This window comes from Zootoca vivipara, chromosome 16, assembly GCF_965207765.1.
Source record: "Zootoca vivipara chromosome 16, rZooViv2.hap1.1, whole genome shotgun sequence".
In the NCBI taxonomy this organism is placed as follows: domain Eukaryota; kingdom Metazoa; phylum Chordata; class Lepidosauria; order Squamata; family Lacertidae; genus Zootoca; species Zootoca vivipara.
Genome location: NC_142599.1, coordinates 14087134 through 14105069, shown reverse-complemented (window position 1 = coordinate 14105069; position 17936 = coordinate 14087134). Strand labels below are relative to the sequence as shown.

Genomic DNA, 17936 nt, shown 5'->3' with positions numbered 1-17936 from the left:
TCCATCTTCTGCAGGCTTTTACGATAAAAAAATTGTTTCAAATTCCATCCCACATGCTCCCAGTACATACAAGGAGGAACTAACAACGCTAAACAAAAACAGACCTTATATAAGCGATCTTTCTTGCAGAGCTCCACACTCTGCTTCCATCTGTTATTGCCTTTGTACAGGTAAGCAGCAATGCGCCTGAACTCAATCAACTCATGTTTCTCTAGACGCTGAGCCAAGGTAATGTTATCGAAGTTGTCGTAGGCATCAATGGATGCTCGCAAGCCCTATTTGAAGGGGGAGAAAGTTATAGTCAGGCACATGGAGGAGTGAATTAAATTGCTAAAAACGATGCTAAGCCTACAGTGCTGTATCACGGAGGTGGCTGGAAGTTTTTTGTCAAAGCTTCTGAACACAGCAAAACACAAAGGGTATTCTCCCATGGGCTTTCAGTAGGGGGTTACAGATTTACATCAGAAACTACTCTGCACGTACTTAAAACCACTGGCCTCAGATCTGTTTAATGCAGTGATGGGGAACATTTTTCAGCCCAAGGGCCTTCTGGGCAAATGGTATGTGTGTGTGTGTGTGTGTGTGTGTGAGAGAGAGAGAGAGAGAGAGAGAGAGAGAGAGAATTTACTTACTTACTTACTTATTTAATTAATTTATATACTGCCCTTCATTCTGAAGGTCTCAGGGCAGTTCACGAGATAAAAAATATAGGGTAAAAGCACAAAATAGTTACAACAAAAATTAATAATACCCCCCCTCCCACAAACACATTTAAAAGGCCATTGCATATTGATAAATCAACCCAAGGCCTGACTGAAGAGGAATGCATGGAGCTGATACAAAGGTTAAGCATTTTAAATTATGTGGTCATTTTGCATACATACCATAATTAGGCTTCTATAGAAAAATGCCATAATCACTGTTCCCAGAAACTCACCTGGTAGTCTTCCTCCTCTGTCAGAAGATTGTTCAGTGCTTCATTGACTCCTTTATTATTATGATTCTGGACCGAGCGCAAGTAAGGTTTCACTAGAGGCAGCTGATTAACCTAGGGGCAATGCAATTGTTTAGGCAAAGAGCTGTTCTTGCTGAAGGGCCTCCCACAAAGTACATCTCTAAGGTATTAGGGCCCAACAAATTAAGTCACATTAAACCCTAGAAACTGGTCATCTCCCAAAATGAAACCTTATTAGAACAAATCGTATATCCACAATTTAAGACCTTAAGTCATTTTATACAAATTTATGTGTGCAACAAGAGGATTTGGAAACAGGAGGAAAAGTTAGTCTAAGGAAACCCAGCCAGATGGGCGGATAATAATAATAATAATAATAATAATAATAATAATAATAATAATAATAATAATAATGATGATGATGTCTCAACATGATAAGAGATGAAACCCCTTTTGCCTTGAATGTACAATTTGAAATGGAAAGGTCTTCAAGAGAAGTATGTCATTTAGCCCATTTTAAATTTGTGCCTCCTCTAACTCACCTTGGAGAAAAAGCTGACCGTCCTGGTGTGATCCAGCCTTGGAGATAATACCAGGAGGAGATCATTGATCAGCAGTGGTTTATAATCCAAGTAAAACTGCAGCGCTTTGTAATATAGCTCCACATTGGCCACCTAGAGAACAAATTCAAGCTGTGAGGTAATTGGCTGCCCCCGAGAGTGACTTAACGAACAGTATTTAGTGAACTATGACCCTCTTATTTGGTGCTCAATAGTCTTTAACAGCTCTGCACAGCAGTACAAAAAGTTAGAGCAAATAAATAAATAAACCTGCAAGCTTTATCATGCTGCCATCTTTAGAAAATAGAATCCTAGTTGCTAACTTAAGTGTACCCAAGAAGTGATGCATGTCTGATGCTGTGTTGGGCTGGATAAAAGGCTTAATAGTTGTCAAAATCACATGAAACTGCTGGGAGAGCTTGCCTGGAGCTTTGAGGTTCGGTGCCACCAGTATGCAGATGATACCCAACTCTCTTTCTCTCTTCTTTCCGTCTAAATCTGAGGAAGCTGTTTTGGTGCTAAAACAGTGTCTGGCAATAATGGATTGGATGAGGGTGCATAAGCTCCTGTTTCTCAGAGACGCAACTTTAGAAAATCAGAATGTATTATTAAGAAGCTGAATGATGTATGGTGCTTCTGCCACAGGAAGATTTGGCCATGTCTTAATAGTCCCTTGGCCACCCGCTGGGTTTTCAAGACACACCAACAGATCTGAATACCTGAACTGGTGTGAAACTCAACATGTTTTGGGGTCAAGCTGAGGAGTTGTTACCATTGCAGCTGCTTACCTTTGCAATTATGTCCTTGAACTGCCCTTCCTTCCATGCATCGGTAGGGTGGTTCATCATTGTAATTATTGCGTTGTCATATTCTTCGTATTTGTCATAGAGGAAAACCAGCTCTCCCCAAAGATGGGCCTGTTCTGCCGCCCGAAGCACCTTGTGGTGAGAGGAAAGGCAGGGTACAAATCAGGCAGTAGCCAAAGCAATAGTTTAAGAAGAGCCCGCTGAAAAGACAGAGTTCATGGCACTTGCTCTGTTTAATTCGGGGCCCAATTAAAGTATGTCATTGTTGACAGTACAAGCCTTAAATAGCCTGAGGCCAAGATATCTGAAGAACTACTTCTACCCACATGAACTTGCCTAGTATTCCACCGCTGGGTGCCACATTCTGCATTGTCCTGCTTATGGAAATCAGAAGGTGGGCAACTGAGCAGGTAAGGATCTTTTCTCCATTTCCCCCAGGAACTGCCCACTCCTCTCGCCCTCAATATTCACTTGGCCCCCTCACTCCCAGCTTTCCACAGTAAAAACTTTCTTCTAGAATGTCTTTGGATATTAGCCTTCTCCTATGACGTTTCCCCCCTATGTCCAATACAGTTCTTATTTATTTGAATTGACATGTATTATTTTTTTGCTTGGAAAGCAGAGTAAGTGGCATTTTTAAAACAACTTTTAAATAATTTGTGTTATATGATTGACTCAATTGCAGGTATATTGCCAAATACCTTGGGAATGTTGACTCTGGACCAAAACAATTCCAGATGCTCTCTCATCTTCTGTGGTTTGTATTTAGAGTACAAGATGGCAAGTTCTGTGAACATCCCCATGTGGGCACGCTCGAGGCCCAGAGCAGCTTCTAAGAGGGCAATCAGCTCTTCAAAGTATCCCCGATCCTGGATTAAAGACCACAGCACGTTTAAGAAGCATAAACCTCACTTGCAAAGAAAAATGAAAAAGCCTTGCAATTTTAAAACCAGTGATAACGCTTGAAGACGGAATGTATTAAAAAGATTGTAGAAGAGACTGTTTAACTTAGGTATAGAATGTTCTAAACACCTTTAGGCAACATTCAAAGTTAGTAGTACAGTAGTACCTGGGTTTTCAAGTGTCTCGGAAGCCAAACGTTTTGGTTTTCGAACGCCAAACACTCAGCAGTTTCCATTGAAATTGCAGGTCGCCTCTGCAAGGCCCTTTGCGCCTTGGTTTTTGAAGGTTTTCGAAGCCGAACTGTCTTCCGGAACAGAATACGTTCGAAAACCGAGGTACCATTGTAGTAGCTTTTTCAAGTGAAGGATAAGGTATGTGGGCCATTTAATATGAAGCAGCAGCAGGGAACTAGAAGACCCAACATTTTGAGTATGACACACTGACGACACACCTTGGTGCATCTGCACAGCCATTTGAAGTGGTTCTCTAGCCTCCTTATGAATGTGTAGAATATTCTACTGAAGCAAAGAAAACTCGTGGCATAACATTAATTCCTCCAGCTACAGTTTTCTAGAGATGTACACCTGGCTTTAGCCCTGTACATACTGGATATCAATTAACATTAACTTAAGCCATAAATGGGGGACCGAGGTGGCGCTGTGGGTTAAACCACAGAGTCTAGGGCTTGCTGATCAGAAGGTAGACGGTTCGAATCCCTGCAACGGGGTGAGCTCCCATTGCTCGGTCCCAGCTCCTGCCCACCTAGCAGTTCGAAAGCACATCAAAGTGCAAGTAGATAAATAGGGACCGCTCCGGCGGGAAGGTAAACGGCGTTTCCATGCGCTGCTCTGGTTTGCCAGAAGCGGCTTTGTCATGCTGGCCACATGACCCGGAAGCTGTCTGTGGACAAACGCCGGCTCCCTCGGCCTACAGAGCGAGATGAGCGCCGTAACCCCAGAGTCGGACACGACTGGACCTGATGGTCAGGGGCCCCCTTTACCTTTAAGCCATAAATACTATGGATCTTTTAGCTTGCGTTAGCTGTCTTAAGCTTGCTGGAGAAAAGGTGAAGCATCGGGTTTAAAATACTATAATAGCACTGCTGCAAACAAGCAGCCAAGGGCATTTTACACTTTTAAAACTGTTAAAGGAATCCCACCTGATAATAGCTGATCAGCTCTTCAAGCTCATCAGCGTGGATTACTATGTGTAAGCCACAAATCTGTGCAAGCCGGAACTCCTTTCCATCCACACACGCAAAGCACACCTGCAAGCGGGAAACAAAAAAATGCTGTTAGCAAACTGCATACAAGTCAACTTGCCCAAATACCTTATATCCCTTAGATCAGGATTTGAGCCAATCCCCCACATGGACATTTACCTGAAATATTTTCCATAAAGTAGGTATGAAGGTTGTGTTGAGCCTAATGTGGACTGTTCCAGAAGCTTTGCTAACACCATCTTGGTACTCAAGATAACCCCACAATTAATTGGTAGCGGTTGTAGCAATGAGCTTATATATGTTTATTCACTTGCTTTGATATACGGCAAGGTAATTGGCTCACTTGGATGTTATCCTTATCCTTGGGCTTGGGGGTGCTGGGGTCTGAGCCCAGAAAGGGGAACTCTATCTGTAAGACTTGAGTATTTGCCACCCATGCTCTCTTCTGGGCAGGTGAAGTGTTGGGAGGTCCTAGACAAAGTGACATATGCTGCTTTGTGTATGAAGATTGTATGCACGTTTGCTTGGGCACGGATAAGCCATCTCCTTGCTGCGGTGTCCGCCCTGCATCTGCAAAGGCTTGGAGAACTGGCAGGCTGCTTTGCCATAAGTCCATACCTTCTTTAATAAAGCACTAGAACAGGCCATTCTGATGTTCTTAGCATCCTTCTTTAGTATCCCTGCACCCAACCACTCCCACAAGCCCTCCTTTGGTCCTGCGGTTCAGAACAGAAGATGCAACTGATTCTCTAAAAAAGGTATTGCCTTTTGCACTAGGGTGGTTGCTGGGTTTTTTTTAAAACAGCAGCCATTAGTTTGTGGCGAGATCTTTAACTGCTAGTCTTGATACCTTCCCTTGCAACACAAAACGAGTTACCTCCTTCCATGTCCTGGTGCTGTTGGCTTTGCGGCCGCTATCAACAGCTGCCTGGTACTCCCCAAGATGAACCAGCGTAGATGCCAGGCGAGCAAAGTTAGACACATTGTTGTAGAGAAGTTTGGCCGCATCATACATGCCCTCCTCATAGCAGCGATCGCCAACCTAAAGAGGAAGAGTTTGTGACAGTGAAGGAATGCTGGGGCACAAGAGCTGGAGCTGGTGTATTTCAAAATCCAGACCAGAAGTTAGCTTAGCTGGAAGTGCTAGCATTTAAGTAGAAAACGTACCTGCTGTATGTGAGCATTGTTTGGGCCGCTGACAAACTCTTCTAGCTCCGAGAGCCTATTAGTTTTTGCCAAGGCAAATATAAGTTCAGTCTCGACATAAGATTCCCTTGCCTTTTTCCTAGCCATTTGTAGAAATTTAACCAGATCCTCCCAGTTATCTTAACAAGCAGGCGAGGGGAGAGAAGAGAAGAGGATAAAGATAAATTAGTTCCCTTGATTATTATTTTTTTGTTCCCTATACTTGCAAAGAAGCAACAATATGCTCCACTTCTCAGCAGTACAAAGAGATTTTATGTATACTGTAGTGAAACACCAATCCTAAACAGGATGGATATTCTAGTAATTCATTTATGCAAGTACCTTTAAGCAGTTTTTAAAACAAATTTTAAACAAATTTAACATTTTCCCATTTATTACCATGAAACCCTTTCAGAATTAGAGGTACATACTGAAGAGATCTGGCTTAGATGTTTTTCAACATGTCATGGGGATGTTTTATGTAATCCAGCCTTGTCAAATGATGGTCTTCCCAAAGGATTCCCGCTAATCAAGCAAGGATTAAAATTACCACGTCCTGCTAAGTGAAAAGAACCATTGGAGCATACCATTTCTGTTGGCTGCCTGGACAACTTCCATGTAGGCAGAAGGATCGTCGGCCTTTATGTAAGAATCTATGGCTTCCTTCACCAAGTCCTTTTGGAGCTGTGCTCTGGCCAGCTGGCTCCAAACTGCTGGTTCATTACATCTCTCGGCAAATTCATAAGCACGATCCAAGTTGCCAATGTGTTCTATCAACACCTAGGAGAGGTTACAAAAATGAAAGTCCCAATAAATGTCCAGTGCGCACCACAGAGAGGTTTTTTTTGGGGGGGGGGTTGAGAGAAAAGAAGAATGATTCAAGTCTAGAAAAAGGTACAAAGCCCAAGCAACCTTAGAACATCACTAGAATCTTCTGTTTATTTAGATGGTTTATACATTGTCCTTTACGCTGATGAAAATCACCCTGTGGCTTGTGTAAACAAATAAAATGCATAAAGTAACATAATCCTTTAAAAACACACAACAAATCACTGAATTTGACAATTTATACATGAAGCAGTGTTTATATAGTGAGGGTTCAGATTTTATATATAGTGGTGCCTCTAGTTACGAACACCTCTGGATGCAAATGCTTCGGGCTACTCACGCAGCAAATCTGGAAGCAACGCAAAGGTTTCTGCCGCCTGCGCATGTGCAGAAGAGGTGCCTCTGGATGCGAATGTTTTGGGGTAAGAATGGACCCGCGGAACAAATTAAATTCGTATCCAGAGGTACCACTGTATAAAGCAGTGTTCCATAGACTGTTGTATTATATGGGCACAACTGCTCCCCATTCATCTAGTGCTGCATATATTTGTACATATCTAGTGGATTTACCGGGCAAATAGAAATCTTGCCATCTTGAGGAAGAAAAAAAAAGTTCAGCAGCTCATGTAGGTGATGTCAGTTTCTGGCAAAGCCTCAGACATCACTGAACAGGTTTATATAAATCTACCCAAGACATCCAAGGAAACAGCCACTGTCACTCATCCTTGAAGTGAGACTCCCTTCTTGCTCTTCAAGTATAGAAACCAGGCATAGGCAAACTCGGCCTTCCAGCTGTTTTGGGACTACAATTCCCATCATCCCTGACCACTGGTCCTGCTAGCTAGGGATGATGGGAGTTGTAGTCCCAAAACATCTGGAGGGCAGAGCTTGCCTATGCCTGATATAAACATTCAAGTGTGCTACATTTTGCTGATGTTTCATGCATAAGCATTACAATATTTAATTTTCTAGGTCAAGGGAGGTCTCTGCAAGACACACTAGCTGTCGATCTGTACCAAGCCTCACCTGAATTGCAGAAGTATTCACATCAAATTTCCGAAAGATGGCAAAAGCTTCTTCGTACAGTTCGTTGCTAATAGCAATATTTGCAATATCTGGGGCATCATAGTTGTCTAGACGGTTTATATACTCCATGACGCGTGTTCGGTCTGCTTTAATGGCCGTCAGTATTAGGAGATTCTGAAGATTCCTTTAAGGGCAAAGAATGAAATAGTCAAGAAGTACCGTAGATTCAACCAGAAGGCTTCCCTGCAGAGTTTGCTTAAGAGTATTTTAGGAGTTACGCAGGAATAAAAGACAACTATCTGTGGGCAACGGGACGTGGGTGGTGCTGTGGGTTAAACCACTGAGTCTCTTGGGCTTGCTGATCAGAAGGTCGGTGGTTCGAATGCCCGCGACGGGGTGAGCTCCCGTTGCTCAGTCTCTGCTCCTGCCAACCTAGCAGTTCGAAAGCACGTCAAAGTGCAAGTAGATAAATAGGTACCACTGCGGCGGGAAGGTAAACGGCATTTCCGTGCACTGCTCTGGTTCGTCAGCAGCAGCTTAGTCATGCTGGCCACATGATCCGGAAGCTCCCTCGGCCAGTAAAGTGAGATGAGCGCTGCAACCATAGAGTTGTCAGTAACTGGACCTAATGGTCAGGGGTCCCTTTACCTTTTTATGTGTGGGCAACAGTAACCAGTTTTTAAAGTGAGCATTAATTCACTTGAAACCAAAACTAGCTTCTAGCAGCTGAAGTCAATGCAACTTCACAACGTAATAGAAAAATGAGCAGGGTTGTGGCTTGTCACACTATATAACTGGGGTGGCTAGCCATTTTCAGCACAAGAGCCACATTGGTACATTTCTCCTTGTACAGGCAGGTCAAGTGTGAAAGCGAGTGTGGCAGAGGGCCAAAAGCTCAGTAAGAATTCATTCATTAATATTTAACAAATCCATTACTATTTTATTGGCTCTTTGTCTCTTTAATAAGTAATTTGTTTATTTATTGTATTTATTTTAAGCAGCACTCTTAATTCATCTGTGCTACTTTCCCAAGCCTACAGAGGATAGGGACTCCTAAATTTAAAATTCATACCAAACTCATGTTTTGAAAAGCTGCCATGTACTCAATTTCACATGCTGATTCACAAAACAATTGATACTTAGTAAAATTTGCTGAGCAACTGAAACAAGATGCTTGTTTCAGGATGCCCTGTATACCTAGTGTCTCCACCCCCATTGTTCTGCCCAGACACTGAGGTCCAGCTCCGAGGGCCTCCTGGCGGATCCCTCGCGACGAGAAGTGAGGTTATAGGGAACCAGGCAGAGGGCCTTCTCGGTAGTGGTGCCCGCCCTGTGGAACGCTCTCCCATCAGATGTCAAGGAAATACACAACCATCAGACTGTTAGATGACATCTGAAGGCAGCCCTGAATAGGGATGGATGTTTTCAAGGATTGATGTTTTATTCTGTCTGATGTTTTAATCTGCTGAAAGCCACCCAGAGTGGCTGGGGCAAACCAGTCGGATGGGCAGCATATAAATAATAATAATAATAATAATAATAATAATAATAATAATAATAAAATCACTAATTATTTATTGCTATTATTATTCACAGTCCAAACGTCTCCGCAGCAAACTATGCACCACTGTTGCCCCTATCTACAAGGAGACTGTTAGCAATTTCACTCCTCCGATGCTGCAGATGAGATTGTTGTAAATCACATGCCTGTCTGGGACAACTCTGGGAAAGGAAGAAGTCTTATCTCTTCCCCTGAGGGTACTATTACACTGTACTTTCGCTTTTATTTCTTTTTATTTGTCTCTCACAAGCTGGAGAGAATGGACGTCATTATGCCTTGTCTGTACATAGTGTGTAAATAAATAGTAGATTAGATCTACGATGTCTCACTCTTCTTGCTGTGTTAAGCCAGAAGATTAAGTGTGCATATACCAGCTGGTATATGTTGCTGAGTGCACTGGAGAAGAGAAATACCTTTTCCAGAGCTGCGCATACAGGAGGACACTCAAGAGTTTAGGGGGCTTGCAGGCATCCCCAGGGCATTTTTCCAGGCATTCTGCTTGACCCCAATGGAAAAAGTCTTTGGGGTCTCCCATTTCAGGGCCCCTGAGACAACAGCCTCCAAATAGCAGACTTCCCTTGCAGTTCCAAATAATAATGCCAAGCAGACCAACACAGCTAAGTTCAATTCTCAATCTTAAGAAAAGCCTCATGAAACATCTTGAAGCAAAGGGCAAGGAGGATGGGGCACCAGCCGAGATAATTAAAAAAGGGATTGTGCTGCCACAGCTAAATATTGGGAAGGGTCCCATCTGAAACTGCTGCGGCGGGCTGGTCTACCACTTCTGCTATATATAGTATACCCATTTTACAACAAACCTTACACTATGAAGCCTAGCACATAATAGTCATTTCCATGTATATTTAATGTAGTGGGGAGGGAGGGCCTTCCCCTTCCTACCTGTGCTCACTGAAGACAGAGTTATCCAAAACAATCTTTTCCAGTAGCTCAATGAGCTCATTGGGCAAGTCAGCTGTCATGAAAGCTTTGACAGTCACAGAAACCTCCTCTGGATCCTGCGTTTCTGATAATGCGGTTTGGACAACCTGCATGTTTTAAAAACAAAAAACAAATGTCTTCTAGTGACATGAAGAGAGCATACTAACTAGTAGCCTAGTTTTAGGAAGCCAGTTAGGAAAGGACAGCAGGAGTGCATTTAACTTTCAAGAAACGAAGTTTAGTTTATGAAGGAAATAGATGGGTCTGGAAGACGAGTAACCATCAAACTATTTGGCTTGCTTGGCATGTATCTAACACAGAACCATGAGCAGCCTTCCCCACCAGAAAATAAGGAGTTCGGCACGGAAGAGTTTACGGGTGTTTGGAGAGAAAAAAATCACAGGCAAAGAAACAAGGGGAAAAACAAATGATACTCTTATGGCGCAAGCAAGCAGGCAGGCATAGAGCATTAGAGGGACAAGGCTGATCTCATTTAGAGGAGAACTATGGGAAATGAGGGACTATATAAGATCTTTGGCAACTGCTACCCATTTCAGAGCACAATGCTGAAGAACAGATGACATTTCTCTTCTTGCTCAGTCACGAACCACTACATTCTACCCGTTTTGTACAAATTCAGTCTACTTGCTATACCTGATCAATGAGTGGCCTCCTGAATGGATTGTTTTCCTCCAGAACGTTTACCCACAGTTCTGGATCTTTCCTGCGCACCAGGTAGCGAGCTTCGCTCTTGAACAAGGAGTTCTCATTGCAGACCTGAAAGAAGCAAAGGAAAAGGACAATAAATGCATTGAGTACATATTTGGACTAAAAGCAGCTATTTACAGGCAGCTATTTCCAGATTCACTGGAAGCCTTAATTAGGCTGTAAATCCATTTAATTTGCAACGCTTCCAATTCTGTGGCACCTTGCTTTTTGAAGCTGGCTTTCCTTTTCAGAAAACTCATGGGCACACAGCCTTTACTGGGAAGAGATTCACCAAGCACAGGTCCAGAGGCTCAAGAGATCTGATTGCAAGACAGAACAAGGAATAATAAAATAATAATAGTAATAATTTATTATTTATACCCCGCCCATCTTGCCAGGCCTCCCCAGCCACTCTGGGCGGCTTCCAACAGAAATATTAAAATACAATAATTTATTAAACATTAAAAGCTTCCCTAAACAGCTGGATGAAGTGCAAGTGTTGAGTGTCCTTTCAATAACACACTCCATCTTGTTCAAGTGAATAAACCATCTTGAAGGAGCTGTGTTAAGTTGAATGCCAACAAATGCTACTGCAAAAGCATCCACAGAATGTCAGTTTAGTAGTCAGTACAAAAGTTAGATTTTATTTTGAGGCAGTGTCCCATTAGCTAATCAGCTATGAGCCATAACTTTATCTCAACTGGCTCATCACATTCCATATTATCAATAAAAGCTTATCTTGAACTACATTTATTTCGGTAATAGGGAGAGTGCCTTATAATGTGTCCATGGTATGAACTCCAGTAGATGTCAGTCTTTACCCATCTCACTGTAACACGAGGCTAGCTCTATGCTTGAAGTGTGCATACCTTAGTAAATCTGTACACGCTTGCTAACACAGTGGTACCTCGGGTTACAGACAGTTCAGGTTACAGACTCCGCTAACCCAGAATAAGTACCTCGGGTTAAGAACTTTGCTTCAGGATGAGAACAGAAATCGCGTGGCAGCAGTGGGAGGCCCATTAGCTAAAGTGGAACCTCAGGTTAAGAACAGTTTCAGGTTAAGAACGGACCTCCAGAACGAATTAAGTTCTTAACCTGAGGTACCACTGTATATGTTAAACTTGCAGGGCTTTCCAAACTGTATGTCACAACGTTAGTGTGTCGGCTGCAGTGTGTAGGTGTGTCACGCAAACACTCCTCCCGGGGCTGGAAAGGGGTTAGTTTAACCTCCAGTTTGCTAGTAAAAAACTGAATTGCTGTGTCACAAAATGATGCATGTCTAAAAAGTGTGTCACCAACATGAAAAGTCTGGAAAGCTCTGTGTTAAAGGGTCAGTTCATCAGAGAAACACAATGTGTATTTGTAACCCAGTCTTGTAATGAGGAAGTTGCCTGTACCTTTTATGCACCACATGAAGTAGCTGTGTGGGTTCACCACAGTGGTTTATAAATTTGGAGAAAGGATTCTCTAATGCTACAGTGAACTACCTGCTAAGGAACCTCTGCATATTTGCAAGGGAGCAGCTGTGCACTGCAGAAGATTGTGGGTACCACTCAAGGAAAAGCATACTGTTCATGTAAGGCAGTTTCCCAACCTGGTCCCCTCCAGGTGTTTGGAGTACAACTCCCATCAGCCCCAATACAGCTACATTGGTTGGGCTTGCAGAGCACCGGGTTGGAGAAAGCACCTCACCATTCAAACTGAGAACACACCCAATGTTTCCTTGCTGCCATAGGGCAGGTGTCCTTTGCACCTCCAGATATTGCTGAACTACAACTCCCATCACCCCATGCCATTTGCTGTGCTTGCTGTGGCTGATGGGTGTTGTATTTTAGCAACACCTGGAGAACAAAAGGTTCTGCACACCTGCCCTATGGAAAGGCTAGCAGAGGTGATCAAACAAGTCTTCCAGAAAATTTGTTTTAAAACTGACTGGGGAAGGGAGGATATCTGAACTAACAGGTGGCTCATCTAACTATTGCTGATCTTCTCATGGCTTGTGCACCAGAAGATGGCAACCACAGCCCCTTTGAACCTTCATAACTATGAGAAAATAAGAATTAGATTTGACAGATTTCTTAACCAATTCCATATGCATGATATAATCAAATCCACTTACATGATACAATTGGGGGTAGGGACAGGGGAGAAGAGAGAGCACAATATAGGTAAGTTACAGCAAGACAACACTAAAATACCTTTATGAGTTCAAGGTCACACTGCCCCCTCTCATAAGCAACGCATGCCAAGTGTGGGTCCCTCTTTTCACAGTATTTGCCTACAACACGGCTGTCGTAAAAGGGGTTCTCCCGCAGAAAGCGTTCTGGGTTGTTGTTGCTGTCAATATAGATTTTAGCCAGTGCATTGTGTGTTGCTGGTTCTTCACAGCCTTCATGAATTCGAGACTCGAGCCAGGGCAGCAGCAACTTAAGCCTTAAATAAGAATGCAATTAATTAATTTTCTATGCTACTAGCAACCAGCAAAGACCCACCTTTAAACTGCCTCACAGAATCAACCTCCATCTCTCTCTTTCCCCGCCCCCTTCTGCGCGTATCATAAAGAGGATGGAGGACCCCTGCTAAGGAGCTAACCAAAGAATACGAAATGTAATCATTCTGAAGTGAGAGGAAGACGATTTTATACTAATGGTGGAACTTTATTCTATGAGGAAGCATTTCTTCCAACTCCTAAGTAAAGCTGGTCAGTTTGGCTTCTATTGAGCTTTTGCCTTGCGCATCCCCTAAAATTAAAATTTCCACCTTTGCTAATATAAAGGACTGCCTATCTTCTTTAATACCTGTTCTCCATCTACCAAGCAAGGAACCCTTGCCTAAGGATGGAGACAAATCTGGGTAACAGCCACATCTTCCATTTCTGGAGATGGCAAAATCAGTCATTGTTAAATATTATTTTTCTTGATGAGCCTTGGCAAAACCCAATACTTGCATAGCACCTGAATAGTCTACTATTTCTTCCCCTATTCCATCTTGGGACTGGAACCCAGTGGCTTCACCATCAGCCATTTTTCTTCCACCCTCACTGCTGTTTATCATTGAGACCAGTGGTTCTTAAAGGATGTGGTGCATTGGTTTTGCAGGAGAGAATGGCAAGTGTGGTTCAAGGGCAAGCAAAGATAATTTTTAACATTTCAGTATATTATCATATCGTATAGTATCAAGATGAGCACCGCAACCCCAGAGTCATCCGTGACTGCACCTAACAGTCAGGGGTCAATATCAAGAACTGAAAAGGGAAAGGTTTGTTTCTGTTGATGAGGAGATGAGAATTTGTCTCAAATTAAACCTAATATTGTAGTAAAGTTAAAGCTTACTGGGATATGATATGTAATGAAAAATATGTTTAAAATAACGTTTGTAAAAACAACAACCCAGAAGCCTTCCTTTTGGGAATTATAAGGACAGAACTACCCAAACTGTATAGAAATTTATTCATGTATGCAACTACAGTGGCAAGAATGTTATTTGCCCCAAAACGGAAAGAAGTAGTAGTCCCAGAGAAAGAAGAATGGATACAAAAACGTATGGAATGTGCAGAAATGGCAGAACTTACTGGAAAAATAAGAAATCAAGACAACAAACTTTTAATAAAAGAATGGAAATGGTTTATTGAATATTTACAAATAAACTGTAAACAGATAATAACATTGGCAGGACTATTGTAACAACCTGAAGTTTTGTAAGAGTATATATATATTTGAAGTAGGTATATGAGTAAGTTAATTTGGACTATGCAGAAAATATAAAAAATAAATTTAAGGAACCGCAGAAAGAACTCAAGTTTTGAAATGTTAAAATGATTGTAAAATTATTGAAATGTATAAAACTGAAAATCATAAAAAAATTAAACTTAAACCTAATATAATGAGATTTCGCAGCAAAAACACCTCTCATTGAGTCTGTATGCATACTTGAGGTACATAGGAAAGAGGCTTGTTTGTATTTTGGGAATGTTTAGTGTTCTTATGTAGCTGCATGGTTTTATATTTTCTGGATGTCCCATGATCATATCATAGAGTAGCTGTGTTCTGTGTTATAAATCAAGTACTGCCAGGAGCTGTTTCTTTTTGTTTTCCATTGTATTTCTTATCAATTAAAAATTGGTATGGCAGCAGCAAATTTTTATTCTGAAAATGTGGCCCAGAGAAAAAAGTTGGTCTAATAAGGGTACTGATCTAAAGTGGTTTTTGGGAGTATTTTGACACAGTGGTTTTTTGCAAGCACATAGCTTTGCAGTTGGAATCCAAGACGTTTTAGAAATAAAGGCATTCTGAACAGGAACTAAAATTAGTTTGTCTACAGGTCTTACCTATTTCTTTTTTCCACTTCAGCTACCAGTTCATCTGTTGAGAACTGGCCTCTCACCACCATGATCAGGTTCTTGATAACATCTTCAGAACAATCCACATCTAGAAGCCCTCCAACCACGGCTGGAATACGACTTGGGTTTACCTAGAACAAGTCATTATTTTTAGTTTCAGGTCTCACCAAAAAATGTCCAAACTATTGTTACAAAGACACATTGGTAAACTGCAGATTGCAACCAATTCAAAAACATCATTAAATAAAAAGCCATGCTTAAAATTTCATATTGAGTATCCTCTGATTACTTCCCTAGCACATTTTCTGCTGAATGTCTAAGGTAAGGATTTGCTGTCACTGACATCAAAAGCACGTTCTTAAAAGTTATGAATCAAATTGCTGCATGTGCAGATACATTACCTTTTGAACATAGATCTCAATGTATTTCTGCAAGTTGTTACGGTACAAATAGAGAACCAGGTCATGGACGAAGTCAAATCTGTCGCAGACAATTATGAGGGGAAGCTGGTCTGTGAGCTTAGCTTCCTGTACAAACGGAGAGGAGCAAATACAGCAACATACCATTATGAGAAAGAGAGAAACAATAAAGTACAAGCAAGAACAAAAGTCCAAGAGAAAGAAACTTGAATGGAAACCTGGTTAATTACATAAGAACCCAGCTCAATACTGTGGTACAAGGACTACTTATGTGACACAGGCAAACAACATGGCTGCGCTTCTCATTCCAGAAAATACACATTTCCTCTGCAATAGATTACCAAGTGCCACTATGTGCATTCATCACCAATGGAATGGAAAGGTGTAGCCCTCTTCAGTGCAGAAGGGCATTTTTATCACAACCAAGAGGAAAGGTCAATACCCCTTTACTGTATTCAATACAGGAGGCAAGATATACCGTATTTACTCGAGTCTAATGCACCATCGAATCTCATGTGCACCCCAATTTTAAGAACATTGAAACCAAAAAAAGTACTTGCTGGCAAATGCAAAATTGAATCTAATGCACACCTTAATTTTCGCAACATAATTTGGCCAAAAAAAAGGTGAGCATTAGATTCGAGTAATTACAGCAGTCATCATGGCTTAGTAGCCATATCCTCCACAAACTTGCCCAATCCCCTTTTAAAGCCATCTTGTGGAAGGGAATTCCAAGGGATAACTATGCACTGTGTGAAGTAGTAGTTTGTTTGTTTGTCTGAAATGAATTCTCCCCAATATTCAATTTAATCGGCTGACCTCTGGTTGGAAAACATAAAAATTCAAAGATAAAAAGTTCGCACAATTTAAAATGAAACAAACATATTGAGAATCAGGGGTAACACAGAAAAAGGTCTAAACAGACATTTAAAATACCACCACTCAGTTTGGTACTGTGGGTGTTTTACCTTCAGAAAGTTCTTCACCCGTTCTGGATTATAACAATTGCTTTCTCGGCAGATTCTTTCTACCTCTTTGATTTGGCCAGTCTTGCAAGCTGCCTGGATATACTTAAAGTGGACATCTGGGTCTTGACTGAAGTTCACGATAGAGCCCAGGAAATAAAACAGCCCTAGAGAGACAGGTTTAAGTGGTTAGGGGGGGTGTCCACATTGGGGTGGAGGGGGAGAAAAGAAAGGCACCTCTACAAGCATCAAATATAAACAGCTTCAACAAGGCATAGACCAAGGACCAGTTGCCCAACAAATTATGATCCAATAGCCAGTAATGAAAATGGCCTTAATCCATGCTTTAAAATTAGGAAGCATTTTCACCATTGCATTCCTAACTCAGACGTATAAACAATTCACTTGATTAAATTATTTTAGCAACTTCTAGAAATAAGTATTAGTTTTCTTATTTCCTCCCCTCATTCTAGCATCTTTAATAGCTGTCTGTGACTGGACCTAACGGTCAGGGGTACCTGTACCTTTACCTTTTACTAACTACTGTAAATATTCAGTAGGCATGTTTGGGAATCTAAGTTGTTTAAAAGATTTGCTAGCCATTATTTCAGGCAAATATTTTAAGAATTAGAAACTACCTTTTAAGACAGGACTTGTAAGCTCCTTGCAGCTTGCAAACTGCTTACTAGAGCCCCATCCCTTTAGAACTACCAACATAGACATAACTTTAGGCTGCACTGTAATAGTTACAGTGAAAATCCGCTGGGAAAGAAAAATATTACTTTTACGACCTCTAAACTATACAAATTTACTTACATGCCTGCCTATTATGCACAATGTATTCTACTTCTTGCTCTTCTCCATTAGTAGAAGATTTGCAGTGCCCTGCCTTCAACCACAGCCATGGTTTTAGCTTTGACAATATTGCTCAGCACTGCTACACTCTCACAGGGGCCAGAAACATGTGTAAAAAATGCACTCCTGCATTCTGTTTATTTTTCAGTGCTTGTATAAAAACAGCCTCCCGCCTCCATTAGCTGACATTCTGCAGCCCTTGGTAAAACACGTTTAACTGAAGCAAGCACTATTCTCTGCTTCCGAGGCTTACCTTCGTAACTTTTAAAGGATTCAAAGAGCTCCACAAGAGACTGGGTGCCCAGCTGCTCGTGGTATTTGGATGCCACTTGCACACAGAGCTGCAGGTTTTGTCGGATGTTGGCGGACAGCATAGCACGTAGGCACTCAACAGAATCTTCAACTGATAGAGAGCCAAAGAAGTTCACAAGCCACTAAGGAAAGAAGAAGCAAATAATTCAGCAGGTTCACACCAGGACATGAATGGCTACCGCATCGTGAGTTTCAATTATCTACCAATCTAAGGGAAGCACAAAGGTGTATTAAAGCACTGAGGTCCATTATCATGTTTGGGTTGTTTCAGGAGAGCCAAGGTAGGCATGGAGGGCAGGGGAGAAGCCTTCTTTTGCTCCCTTCATTTTATCCTCACAACCACCCTGTAG

At 41.8% G+C, this 17936-nt stretch overlaps 1 protein-coding gene across 4 annotated transcripts in view; it reads right to left on the bottom strand.

Annotated features, from left to right (window-relative positions):
- CLTCL1 (clathrin heavy chain like 1) overlaps window positions 1-17936 on the bottom strand; it is a 56969-nt gene that overhangs the window by 8976 nt on the left and 30057 nt on the right. For all 4 annotated transcript variants that reach the window (XM_060269801.2, XM_035097942.3, XM_060269802.2 and 1 more), the window contains exons 13-29: window positions 17528-17708; window positions 16423-16586; window positions 15437-15562; window positions 15024-15166; window positions 12895-13129; window positions 10640-10762; window positions 9947-10092; window positions 7486-7669; window positions 6219-6411; window positions 5614-5771; window positions 5324-5488; window positions 4384-4491; window positions 3023-3190; window positions 2304-2453; window positions 1498-1629; window positions 938-1048; window positions 105-275 (exon numbers count right to left, since the gene is read on the bottom strand). In XM_060269801.2, coding sequence (XP_060125784.2) covers window positions 105-275; window positions 938-1048; window positions 1498-1629; window positions 2304-2453; window positions 3023-3190; window positions 4384-4491; window positions 5324-5488; window positions 5614-5771; window positions 6219-6411; window positions 7486-7669; window positions 9947-10092; window positions 10640-10762; window positions 12895-13129; window positions 15024-15166; window positions 15437-15562; window positions 16423-16586; window positions 17528-17708 — 2658 coding nt within the window. The remainder of the gene's footprint in view (window positions 1-104; window positions 276-937; window positions 1049-1497; window positions 1630-2303; window positions 2454-3022; window positions 3191-4383; window positions 4492-5323; window positions 5489-5613; window positions 5772-6218; window positions 6412-7485; window positions 7670-9946; window positions 10093-10639; window positions 10763-12894; window positions 13130-15023; window positions 15167-15436; window positions 15563-16422; window positions 16587-17527; window positions 17709-17936) is intronic.